The following is a 13,756-nucleotide window of genomic DNA, read 5'->3' as shown; positions in this document are numbered from 1 at the left end:
CTTGACGAGACATTTCTTGATGTCCAGAAAAATATCAGAAGTGGGTGTGTGGCTAGAAACAGAATCGTACATTGGAGGGTCATCTGCTTTAGACAGTAAATGGAGCACTAGGCAAACTTTAAGATGAGAATACATGTCTCAGAGGGTTGTGGTGCATGAAGGGCTAACCCCAAGTTTTACTTCACAGAGTAACATTACAGTGTGAACAAGAGAATCAAATGCTTTACACACATCATGACCTGCAAGCACAAAGCTTTCTCCTGAAGCATAAGTATCAATCAATGCATTGGCAACAACAGACAAAGCATGGGCACAACCAAGACGCATCTGGAAATCAAACTGATAGGGCAGAACATATCAGTTCTATTAAGATGATCAATGAAGAGAAGCTCAAAAAGCTTGCGGAAAGTTGCAGCCACTGTTATGGGGCAGAACAATGAGCACTGGGTGGCGAGTTTGCCTTTCTTTAGTGTTGGAGTGAGATTTCCTGTCAACAAAGAAGAAGGAACAACTCCTTTGATCACAATCATCTGGATCAAAAGAGCAATATGAATAACACGAAGCCCAATATCATGTAGAATGCAAAGAGCACTCACTTTATCTATGCTGGAAGATTTCTTACATTGTAAGTGCATCATCGCTTGCACTACAGAATCAACCAAGACAACAAAATTGACTGGAGGGCAGCTAGAAAGAAATGCATCAGATTTCCTTTCTAATCAGACTGAAGGGAGGTATCTCATGGAGACAATTCAGGAGAAAAGTACAAATTCTACTCAGAATCAGAAATATCATGGGCAGATAGGTGGGCACTAAGAGGATCTCTTGAAATGTTTCTCCAGGAGGAAGTTTTAGATTGACAAGCTTTCTTGGAAGCCTCTTCAACTATCAGGTTCATGGCTATAGATAGTTCTTTTGCAAACTTCCATTTAGCAGAAAGAAAAATTTTGATTTTTGCAAGTTTCAACAAGGCTCATATTAATTGACCAATGCTTTGTGACACCCCAGCAGATGTGTTTGAGAGGTCTGAATCCATAATGCGTTTTCTCATAGGTAGCTGGAATCAAGCATGAATCTTTTGTAGGGCAGAATTCATAAGAGTTGCAAATAAATCTTATTAGATATTTTACCAATCCCTGTAAACTGGGCCTGGGGCTAACAAGGCTGCGAAGAAGGAGTAGACTGAACAGAAGGACAACAAAGAGATGCAGATATTGGAAGGTGGTCTGACATTTGGAGGTCATAATGACATGGACAGATGACACTTGAAGATTTGTTGAAGAGACTATGTGGCTAAGTTTTAATACATGGCTTGTTTGAGGTAAGTAAGTGCATTTAAGGTCATTTGGAAGAATCCCTAGCCAATCATCAAAATGTCAGACAAAATAGAAGGATGCAATGATGAATACAGCATTTATCTAACTGGCAAATCTTAGAGAGAGAATACCCTTGTTTCTCACATGCAGAGATAAAAAGAAATTCCAACCAGTCACTGCAGTTATGAATTGGAAGATGAACTTTGACATTAATACATAAGTTAATCTACTTTTTGGTAAAATGAGAAAGGTATTGGTCGAATTTATTGAGTGGGCAGATTTTAATCTTTTGACATAAAATTATACCAAAGCTAATTACATTTTATTTTCTTGGACCTCTAGTATTGAAACTAATTCAAAATTAATTGTAAATGGTAGTAAAATAAAAAGAGTAAGGGTAACAAAGTATTTGAGTTTTATGATTGATGAAAACCTATCATGGAAACCACACTCTGATAAGATCTCTAGGTGTGCTTTACTGAGTTACAAATTTAGTTCAAAGAAAATTATTATATTACTTTATTTTACTATTTTTTACCCATATATTTCGTATGGTTGCCCTATATGGGCAAATAATTTTGTGTCATGTTAAACAAGGGACTATCAAGTTAGTATTTTCACATACAAATATCTTAATAATTTATTTCCATTTTCTTTTGAAAAAGATTTTTCCCATTAATAGTGATCTCCAGTCATGGTACACAAGGAGCACTGAATCTAGTAAATCAATTTAGAAAAAAAAACAGCAAGAGCTTCTTTTGTAATAAGAAATTTCGCTCCCTGCATATGGAATATAATGCCAGTTGTCATTCGAAATGCAAGTCATCTGGAAACCTTCAAGGCCACAAAAAGTGGCCTTGCAAAAGAACAGAATTTATGCATGTGTTTTATGTAAGAAGGATGGTTGTTGTATATTTGTGGATTTAGTAATTATTAACAAGTAGAATAATATAAATAGTATGTTTAGAATATCTAGAATAGGAGATTCCTACCTGCTACCAACAAGCCCTTAGGGAATTCTTAGCAGGTGCAGCAAAAAATTCTTTCTTTTTCAAATAAACTATCTATCTTATCCATCTTAAGCAGCAAGAAAAGAAAAACAAGAATAAAAAATCCTGAAACAAAACAAGCCTGACAAGCAACCTCTGGAAGGGGGTTGTTTAGCTTGCAGAATTTGGTGATTTGGAAAGGGCATTGATGATCACCTTAAATTTGAACAAAATACATAGCTATTTGAGTAATAATAATCTCTATAAAATAATAATTTTTATAAGTAAATATATAGCCATTTGAGTAATAATTTCTTTCCATGGAAGCCAAAAGATTGGTTATCTGTTTTCAACCAGATGTTACATTTCTTCATATTTCTTTTTTATTTTATGGCATTTCTTCATGTTCTAGCAAAAGTGACTTTACATTTTAGTGACAGTAGCAATGATGCTACTTCTGTTGATCTCTGTGCTGACACTAACTGATTACACCTGAGTGACCTGGGAGAGGCTGTACAAAAACCTACCAAGGAGATCAAGCCTAGTGATTTGATACTAGTTCTATATGCTACTATTCAAAGTATTATGCTGGTGAGGTCTTGGAGATTGAAAGAGAAGGATATAATGTGGACTTCCTGAAACAGAAGCTCCCAGCTAGAAAGTTCATATTTCCAGAGACAAAAGATGAGGCCTTTGTGATGGCTAGCAAAATTGCCTTACACCTGCCAAAACCTAATCTGAGTGGTGACACAGAACATGCAGCAATAGCCCTGACCTTTCACAGTATACTATTAAATGAATAATGTTACAAGCTTCTGCTTTATATGTTTACTGTAATTAAAATACATCATAGGTTTTTAATAAATGATGTTTGGTAAAAAAGAGCTCTATGTGCCAGTACCCTCTGGGATGTCCCAGAGTACCTGGGGGTCTGGGTACTGTGGGATAATAGAAGGAGGTTAGAAAAATTGTTGGTACCAAGAAAGTTCATCAAGAGAATAATCTGGGAGAAAGGCCATTCAGTTCCATTTTGAAGAAGTAAAATAAAGTGATTTGACTAAAGCATTCTCTAGATATGTGTCCTAAACGTGAACATGTCCCAGGGTACCCATATCTCTCCTGCTAGGCCTATTTTGTAAATTAGCAATCAAAGGTTGATTATTCATGACATGCTATAATGCCAGGATTGTGGCATTTAACTCTGCAAACATTAAAGACACATTATCACACATTCCCTCAACCATTGCAATATTAAGGAGAGGGAGAAATGCTCCACTTGTCACATTCTTATTCATTTTGGAACCATCAACAAGAATTTGGATATGGTTTTTACATGTAATTGTATTGAATTCAGCAACTTTTTTCTGGATGAAAGCAATGGGGTTAAGTTCTTTAGTCAACTTTGAGAAATTAGTGTTAATTATAGAAACTGACCAACTCAATGAGGGGTTTGGGGGAATGTAGGTGCAATAGATTTTGCTGGCACTGGGAATTTCTTCTGGGTTGGTATATTCATTTGTAAATGCCTCTATATATGGGTGAATTTCTTAACCAGTTATGGAGGGTATGTGAGCTATTGGCTTCAATTTCTGTCAGATAATTTAGCCTATCAAAAGAAATCCATCTTTCATTTACTTTTGATAATCCACTCTCACTAAGCAAAAACTGAGCAATTATCTGCAATGATAATGAAAACTGAACAATTAGTTTCCTAAGACCAGACATGAGACAGAATATATCATTTTGTGTTCAATCAATTTTTTGCATCAAGGTCTTTGCACAAGCACCATAAACAATGAGCCTATAATCAATATGGAGTCTTTTATGTGATTTATAAAACTGGACCAAAGTTTTTTTCATTGCAACCTTTGGGCATGAATAGTAGTCTTTTTATTATTATTACTTTCCTGGGTAAATTATTAGTTTAGTCACAAGCTGTCTACAGTGTATTACTGCACCTAGCAAGATTCTGATCATTGCATAATGTTTCTTTGACATTATTAGAGAAGTGCATCCATTGTTTAGCTTTCTAAAAACCCTTCCAATGGGACTAAAAATGCATAAAGTGGGCATGCTTACAGGTAACATTACCTATAGAGCAAAGTGTATTAGTCCCTTAGCCCTGCAGGTAGCAGTGCAAGGTCTGTATTCTATATTTATTCAACAAAGAGTGATAAAACAAAAAAAAAACCTAAAACAACATTTAAATCTGGTTCTAAAACCAGAAATGGATGTGCTTCTAGAATTAGCATTTTTAAATGCTCTAAACTGGAGACTATGCTGCTTTACAGCATAGTCTCTAGTTTAGAGCACTTGTAATAAAATTAAATATTTACTGGTTCCTATAGCATGTTTTATTATGTTTATGATGTGAAGGTGGAAATTAAGTTTTTGATCAAGTTTGAGACCTAGGTAATTTATTTGATTGTCCTCTAAAATAATTACTCTATTTAGAGTTAGTTTTGCATTACTATTACTTTGTTTACAGTGGAACTGAATGATTTTTGACTTGGTGGGTGCAATGGGAAATCAGATTTCTGAGAAAATTTTTCAAATTGGAAGTGATATTTGCAGCCTTGACTGTGTAATCTCAAAAGTTTTGCCAGCTGCCCATAATACCAGATCATCAGCATATTGTAAATTGGTGTGTGGGAGGCTCATGGGTAAAATTGTGACAGTTCATATAACTGACTTACCAATAAAGTGAATATATTAGTTGATGCCTTTTTTTAAGTTCTTTATAAAGATAATAATTACTTCTACTGTAAATTCAAATTTAAGCACTTTCTGAGCCCTTAAAATAACAAATTTTCAAAAAATTATGACATTTCATATAACTGACTTACCAATAAAGTGAACACACCACTTGATTTTTTTTTTTTGGTAAAATTCTAGTTAATAACTCCTTGCTATTTTGGAAAGGGTTTAGGTTAGAAAAATGAAACTTTCAGGGATGGGTCTACAGGCTAAAGTATTTCTTGGAAAGGTATTTTAGAGTACTCACCTCTACTTCTTCTCCCTCTAGAGGGCCCTGAAATTTGCCTACATGACAGGGACCTATTGAAATTTTGACAAAACAACAATTTTAACTTAATTTTTAGTTACTAGTTGCTTTTTCTCTGCCTTTAGTTCTGAAAATGCAATTCCTATTATTTGAGTAGAATTTTGAGCTAGGCATATATCAATGTTTTTTTTTTTTTTTTTCAAAATCTAGGAAATGTATTTGCATATCTTTAAAACCTTATAAAAATGAATTGAGCAAAGTTGTGAAGCTGAAAACAATTTTGTTGTACTTCAATTAAGCCAAAGATCTATTTTTCAAGGTTTCACTTTTATAACACACATATTTATAAAGATCATCAAAGGTCAGGGCCCTCTAGAGGGAGAAGGAGTGGAGGTAGTTGCTTCAAAATACCTTGCCAGGACATGTTTTAGTCTATAGGCTCAAAATTCTACTCAAATAACAAGAATTGCATTTTCAGATCAAAAGGCAGAGAAAAAGCAACTAGTAGCCTAACTGAAAATTCAAGTAAAATGTTGTTTTGTCAAAATTTCAATAGGTAAAAGACCTGTCATGTAGGCAAATTTCAGGGCCCTCTAGAGGGAGAAGGAGTGGAGGTGGGTACTTTAAAATAGGCCTACCTTCCCAGGACATACTTTGGCCTGTAGAACCATCCCTGAAAGTTTCATTTTCCTAACCTAAACCCTTTCCAAGATAGCAAGAAGTCAATTAACTAGAATTTTACCAAAAAAGGCATGAAGTGGTATATTCACTTTAATGGTAAGTCAATTATATGAACTGTCATAAATTTACCAGCTCATGTCCCAGAGAAATACGGGGAAGAGGAGGCAGCTCAAGACTGCAACCTGTGGAGGACCTTTGATTATTGTAGTTTCGGGTGAGGAGGGTAAGATTTATATCTTCACAACAGTAAACTATGAAATTAAAAAAAGTATTACATTTACGTATTTTTGAGGTTTGCTTCATTTGGTTTTTTCCGTAGCTTTTCTTTTCTTTCTTCATTGACTAGAGGTATCAGGACGATCCTGGCCTTCAAGCTCTTTTTTTTCGCCGGAAATAGCATGCTTTCTAAGAATACAGCGAGTAGGTAGTCACACCCCCTGAAACCTATAAAACAGTGCAAAGGCTATAAAGGATCCTGTCCCCAAAGAATGTGTATTGTATAGGAATTGCACCCAGTAGTTTTATGTCATGTCGGAACTTCCCCCCTCCCAATAGATACACCAATACGTCTATGGAGTATCGATTCATGAGAAGGTGGGTGAGTGAAAAGACTTCTTAGTTTATTTTAGAGGTAGATATGACAAATTTATTTTTTAAAATCAAAGGCGGGAGAATTGTCTTGATTTTTTCAATAAAATAACAAAAATGCTTTATTCTAAAATTTAGCAGACTGGAGTAACTAGAGGGTTGAATGGTACCACTGCATTTACCCTGAGAGATGAGAGAATGAGAGATGAAGCATCTTTCATTAAACCTACACATTCAACACCTTTCAAGTCACTCAGTTCTACACATATACATCATATGACCTGCACTCTAATATATACTTTGACAGATTAGAATAAGGTATGGACAATCTTACTTACACTTTAGTCTTACTAACAATGTGTTTAAAAGAAGGCTTCTGCGGCTAAGCCAGTACTTAAATACTTTGTTTCATATTTGAACAACGTAAGGTTGGTAAAATTGAAACGCCTGAGACTAAAGAGCAGAGCCTATTGGGCTTAAGGTATTTGTTCACCTGTGAGTTATAATTTCAGTCTAGCATTTTACGTATCCAGTGAACATTGTCTGTCATGAGTCAACCCAAAAATCTTTATCATCCCTTAGTTGTACGACTATCTATCTTAGTTCCACTCTAGGATGGGTGGATGATAAACTATCTATCAACAAGTGAAAAGACATCATTTTTACAGACATTATTTTTATACAATCCTGAAAAAGGGTTATGCCAGATTTCCCTCCGATTAGCCATGATTTGTTGGCAGCTTGATTTTAATTCAAGTTGGTATTAGAGTCTCTCACAAGTCAATTGTGGCACCAATATGCCCATTGTTGGCTTAAACTCTTTCTAAAAAGGCTTTAAAATGACAGGGATTTTAAGAGCAGCCTTACTGAATCAGCAAGAAGAATATTTACATAATTTTTTTAACTTAGTACTTTTTAAAGACAAATTTTCAGGAAAATTAATGCACAGCTTTAATGGTGCTCTATGTCAGTTCTAAGAAATTCCCCTGTAGCAAGTGTGAAACATAACTGTCAGGTTCTTGATGTGACATCGTCTGCAACATCTTCTAGCTGCAGTTCATTGTCAGAGTCACTTTCGTCCTCTTGCGATTCTAATGCAGGGCTCTCACGGCGTCAATAAAGGTAATGAGGTTTTTCATCTACGTTCAAACCATAAAGTTGGTCCCACTCACACAAGGATTTCACTTTTTTGACTTTACAGCAATTTTTCATATAAAATAGCTGAAATGGTCTGACATGGAGCCGAGAAAATCATCTTTTTCCTTTCAATTTTTTCCTTTCAATAATAAATGAAAACATTTTTTGTGTAACCCGAATTCTTTTACCAAGCAATATATTAAAACAAGTATGCATTGTTATATTTGTGGACATTAATATGTATGTTGTACATTCAAAATTTGCCACACGTGTTTGGCTGTTGGTTGAACTTTGCGAACTTTCTTGAAAAGTTAAAATTCAACTTCTTTACGAGAGCAGTAAAGTCAAGAAAGTTATGCAAGGAAAACGGATTGTTAACTTTATGGACAGCTTTATTAACTTAATTGATGTCGTGGGAGCCCAACATATTGCTTTTCTTGCTGTATACAGAAATCTGCTTTCCATTTGCATAGTGGTTGAACTTCTATCTTGATGATCCAAATTTTATATACTGTTTGAAGTTTTATCTTAGTAAGGAAAGCTGTTATATAGCTGCGTCTTTATTCGGAATTTTCTGGTAAACTGGGACGGAAATCTGGGCTCTGTAGACTGCTACTGTCGCTCTATTTTTCCACGTCTAGGTACAGCCCAAAGAGATGCCAAAAACGGGCTAGCCTGCCAAAAATCAGGAAGTGAAGATGGGTTGTTCCATTTTATAGAAGACTAATCAAGTAACAAATTTGAAAATAAAGCCATGTTACTTGCCAAGAAAAATAAAGAAGTTTGTAGAAACTTTCAGGAATGGTCGAATGAAGAAACTTTCGTATCGATTGAAATTTGGAAGGACAACACCCATAGGAGCTTTTGTTCATTCTAAAAAACTCGTGAAACTCGGATTAACTTTTTCCTTGAACAAAATTATTCCACTACTAATGAGACTGGAGAAGAGCCCAAATAGTTTTAGCATAGTGGCTCTTCTGTATGTGTTTTTTGCAGTTTTCAGAGTTCATTTGCAAAAAAGTGCTTCCGGTTCTGCTTTTTAAATTCCTTTTAAATTTTAACAGAACAGCCATCGCAGAGTACATTAGCGAAATGAATCGTTTGAAGCTTGATTTTGGGCCAATTTTATCACAATTATATTACACAGCTACATTTTGATTTTTCGAATTTTGTTGCAATTTTTGCCAGCGTAAACTGCAAAATGGATTTTAAATATCCGTCGCAGCTTTCTAGAAAGTGCCGAATGTAGACGGGGCTTAAGCCGTTTTTCAGTTAAAACGACATTATTAGAACTCGAAATAAAACATAATATAAGAGTAAAACCAAGAATATCTTAGGGTAATTGTTCAGTTTCGTCACGAGCTATAGTTTCCATACTATATCACTTAGAAATACTAATTTTAGATGCCCATTCATTTCTGGTTGACCTGCCTCCTCCATGGGGTAAAATTCAAAATGCGTCAAGTGAACAGGGTTTTGAAGCTGAGGGAAAGGTTGTAGTTGTATAATATGAATGAAATTATATTTTAAATACTAATTCCAGTCATCACTGGTAATTTTTGTATAGCAGGAAGTCGAAAGATAATTAAAAAACTCAAGCTTCTATTAATACTAATATCCAAGATGGTTCACTTTCACTTTCGAGTTTAAATTAGCCAGCTGTTTCTAGACAATTACAATTGTAGCTGTTGTGATATTGGTCTGTGACGAAATATGAACCGGCAAATTAGAGCGATTAGTTCAGTATCACAAAAGGAAAGCAGAGCAACGTCTAATTTTGCTTACAGGTAGCATTAACTATAGAGCGAAGCGTATATGGTCAATGAGCCCTGTGGGCAGCGGGGAAAAGTCTGATGGGTTAAGCTTTGTTTGTTATGGTCATGATTTCATCATTGCAACCCTATTTTCTGCAGAAATTACGGTTAGTCAAGGGCAAGCTTCTGTGGTGTTAAAAGTTCGATGGGATAATATTTTAGTGTTTTGTGATTTTTTATTTTTTTGAATTACTACTTATAGCTAGATTCTGATGATTGCATTTTGTTTTTATGTCATTATTCATTCATGTTGCCGGATCCCAACATTTCCCTCGACTTCAAAACCCTACCCAAGTTACACATTTTAGTTTCGCTTAAGGGGGATTTTAGAAAGCAAAAAAATGGATGCGCTTCTGTAATAATGACAAAGAAACAATATGCGATCATGAGAATCTTATGACGCAGCAATACGTATTTTGGAATTCTTTTGACGAAAGTAAAGCTTTACCTATCTTAGTAGAACTACGAACGAAGAATGACAAAAATGATAGCAGCTATTGAGAAAGCAATTAACTCAAAAATGTGGTTTGATTCTGGAACGGCCGATAGTATGCAGTCTTTTAGCTTACCAGCCAGTTCGGCAGTCGGCACGGATACCAACGTTAGGCTTGTCGCATCTTTTGGCCGAAATTGCAGCTTTCGGCTCTGACAGTGACAAATTCCTAGTTGTCAAATTTGGCAGAAGTTTTGAATTTCAGCAATCATGTCTGCCCGAGCACTAAAAAAGTTACAAGGAGGTTCGAGTGTAGAAGGAGACTTGAGAAAGCTAGGAATTTTGTCTGAAAGCAATTCTGATGATGAAGTAGTGCGGCATGAAGACAAGTTTAAGTGCTTAAATGTTTTTTCGGTAAGCTTGGCCTTTACTAGACTAGGGTGAAGGTAACATATTGACCTAGTCCTATCTAATTTTAAGGCTAAAAATGAGGCTTTTCAGGAAGAAATTTGTTAAATAAACAGTTTTTTTTTCATAATATGCTGAAAAATTGTAATTAACCAATTTGAAAGCAATTCTACAGTAGACTAGGCTACTTTACCCCCTTCCCCCTAATATGCAAACATATTGCCCAAACCATATATTTTTGTGCGTTTTATGTTTCTTGAAATGTCAGTGTTGATTCAATTTACAGGTAGGGTAAGACCATTCTTGGGCAGTGGTTAATTTGATCAGATAGCCTAATTCTGATTAAGAAGTAATGACACTAACCTTTAGTTCTTCTTTTACTTAATGGTACAGTGGCAAGCTCAGGTTCAAGAAGAGCTTCTTATGACTTCTATTTTATCAGTTGATAAAGCTGACAAAGTATTTTTTTCTCTTTTGCATATCATCCGTAATTGATGTAACATCTAGGCTACTTCTTCTCTAATCAGAAGAATAAAAAAACAGTTTTTGCATAGTGCTAATACTACAACTGAGGTTAATGGTACTGAAGTGAAACCTTCAGGGAAGGCTTAGCAGGGGGGGGGGTGAACCTACTCAAAGCACACTATGCTTATGCATGTTGCTAAAAGGGTGTATCAGCAATATCTCAGAGCAGCTTGGAATATTAAGTTGAAACTTTTGGGACTTGTTGAGGGAGATGTAGCACTAAACAAAATGTATTATGTTCATGATACTTCTACTGCTAGTCCACTGCCTCCATTAGAGGTTAGGGTAATATGAACAAAAATTTCTGGAAATGTATATGCTGGTGTTAAACTAACAGCTTAGAATATGAAACTTTCAGGACTTGCTGAGGGAGATGTAGAGCTAAATAAAATGCAGTATGTTTATGATACTTCTAATGCTAGTCTACTACTTCCATTAGAGGTAAGGGTATTAAGTTGAAATTTCCTTGAAATGTGTATGGTGGTGTTGAACTAGATCAAAATCCCCTATATGTGTGCTTATTGTCCAAAGGAAGTATTATCAATATATCAGGAGCAGCTTATATCTTTAAGACAACATTTTCAGGGCATATTGAGAGAGAAATTAGACTAGCCAAAATGTTAAGCTAACTTTATCATTAAGTTGAGCTAACCAAGATACAGTATGTCCATGATACTTCTACTGATAGTCTATGACCTCCATTACAGGTAAGGGTATTAAGATGATATTGTCTGGAAATGTGTATGGCAATGTGAAGTAAATAAAAACCCACTATATGTGTGCTTGTTGTCCAAAGGAAGTGTGAGTAATATGTCAGGAGCAGCTTAGAGCATTAAGACAACATTATCAGGGTATGATGAGGGGGAATTAGAACTAATAAAGAGGTACTAGGTGTATACTGCCACTACTACTGCCACTACTACTGCTACTTCAACTTGGGCTATTATTACTTAGGCTAAGTGTATTATGGTGAAACTTTCAAGGATTGTTGAGGAGATATGGAACTTAATCAAAACACATTATGTTCATTTAGGTTATCAAAAGGATGCATCTAAAATATCTGAGGAACAGATTAGAGTATCAAGTTGAAATTGCTAGGGCTTGTCTGGAGGGGGGTTGTTGTTGTTGAGTTAACCCACAAAGTACTATGTAAACTGCTAGTGGCACTGTTGCTAATGCTAAGGGTATCAAGGCAAAAACTTGTTGGGAATTTTGTGTAGTGTTGAAACTAAATCAGACACATTATGTGCATGCAGCTTGTGAAAAAGGTATATCAACCAATATCTCAGGAACAGCTTAGAACATTAAATTGAAGCTTTCAGGGCATTTTGAGGGGGGGGGGTGAACTAAACTATAACATACTATGTACATGTAGGTTATCAAAGGGTTATCATCAGCAATATCTAATCAACACCTTAGGGTATTAAGCTAAAACTTTCAGAGCTACTAATATTACTATAATATTTGCTACTACTATTATTGTTACTTTTGAACTAATTCAAAATGATTTAAATGCATCCAGGTTGTCAAATATCATAGGTGGTATATTTTAAGAAAAATATACATTTAAAAATGGAAACTTTCAGGGAAAGTTTATGTTGCTAAACAAGTAAATCAAAGGCACTATGTCCATGCTGGTTGTCAAAAGGATGTACCATATCAAAAATATCCCAGGAACAGATGGGGGCATTAAGTAAAAACTCTCAAGGCCAATAGCCTACTGTTACTACTGGTGGTATAATTGAACTAGATCAAAAGAACTCACATTTGACATCAACTTGTTTCTACTGTTGTGGAAAATTTGGTTGCAGTATTAACTAATGTCACTATAAAATGAACTGTAGCCATCATTTTTATAATGATAACACTTGTGCCTGGAATGCAGCTACATCCAAGCTATGATTTTTAACCCTGGGGTAAAGGGCTACACCTTTTTCTAAGATATTTAATTATATGTTTAATCTGCAATAAAAATGAAAAATAGAGTAAAAATTTTGGGACCAATGGAATTGGTCCCAAAGTTACCTTAGGCTCCATATTTAGGGATGTATCTCTCTATGCCTGTCAATCCAGATTTTGTCTTGGAATTGAACACTAATTGAATTGCTTCATCTTTAACAACCTCTGTCCCTCCAATATGACTTCAGTTTGGATTCATGTATGTATCAAGATAGCATGTTCACTTTGGGATATAATAATAATAAAAAAAAAACATTGCTTCACAGCTCCAGTCTTTTACTCCATAAAGTTTGCTTAGGTATAACCAAACCAGAGATAACTGTAAGATAAGAGTATTTAATTCATAAATTATGCTTGCTTGAAAGGGACAATTTTCAATTTTGAATCGATTTTCCCTGTTAACTAATATGGGACTGAGTTTAGCCCCAAAAGGTTTGGCCCATAGTTATTTCTTTAGGATAGACAGGGGCAGATCCAATAGTGGTCTTAGTGGCATGTTCCCCCCCCCCCCCCCAGAAAGTCAGAAGTTGTACTATGTACAGGGCTGGAGAGGCAAAAAATTCTGATAGGTAAGCCAAATTTGTATTGATCCTCCTATCTAAATGTTGATTGTGTATCTGTCCCTGAGGCTAGAGGTTGAAAAATACAAAAAAGGTGCATTCTAGGCAACGTTTTCTGGGTTGTATTTGTGCATCCCATGATTTATGTGTATCTTGATACCAGTTTACTCCAAGTCACAACATCATTTGCTAAGCTGTGGGCCAAATTTTGTTCTTGGTTTTAATGATTCACAGGTTTTGCGTTTTGATAACTTTTGTGCTTGTTAACAAATTTTTCTTTGTTGGCCATATTTTGATTGTTATTATAATATTTTCGTTATTTTTGACTAAAAGATAGGTATC

The 13,756-nt window shown here is 35.3% G+C and overlaps 2 protein-coding genes across 3 annotated transcripts in view; one reads left to right on the top strand and one right to left on the bottom strand.

Moving 5' to 3' along the window:
• Positions 1–6,334, bottom strand: part of LOC136028144 (protein spire homolog 1-like) — a 68,100-nt gene extending 61,766 nt beyond the window's left edge. For both annotated transcript variants that reach the window (XM_065705805.1, XM_065705806.1), the window contains exon 1: positions 6,266–6,334. The gene's annotated coding sequence lies outside the window, so the exon portion shown is untranslated. The remainder of the gene's footprint in view (positions 1–6,265) is intronic.
• A 3,874-nt stretch (positions 6,335–10,208) lies between these two features.
• The window catches only part of LOC136028143 (ribosome quality control complex subunit TCF25-like), a 41,769-nt gene continuing 38,221 nt past the window's right edge, over positions 10,209–13,756 (top strand). Inside the window, exon 1 of the mRNA XM_065705804.1 lies at positions 10,209–10,376. Coding sequence (XP_065561876.1) covers positions 10,233–10,376 — 144 coding nt within the window. The 5' untranslated portion in view covers positions 10,209–10,232. The remainder of the gene's footprint in view (positions 10,377–13,756) is intronic.

Source organism: Artemia franciscana, chromosome 6, assembly GCF_032884065.1.
Source record: "Artemia franciscana chromosome 6, ASM3288406v1, whole genome shotgun sequence".
Taxonomy (NCBI): Eukaryota; Metazoa; Arthropoda; class Branchiopoda; order Anostraca; family Artemiidae; genus Artemia; species Artemia franciscana.
The sequence above is the reverse complement of the archived record's forward strand: the minus strand, read 5'-3'. Positions and strand labels throughout refer to the sequence as shown.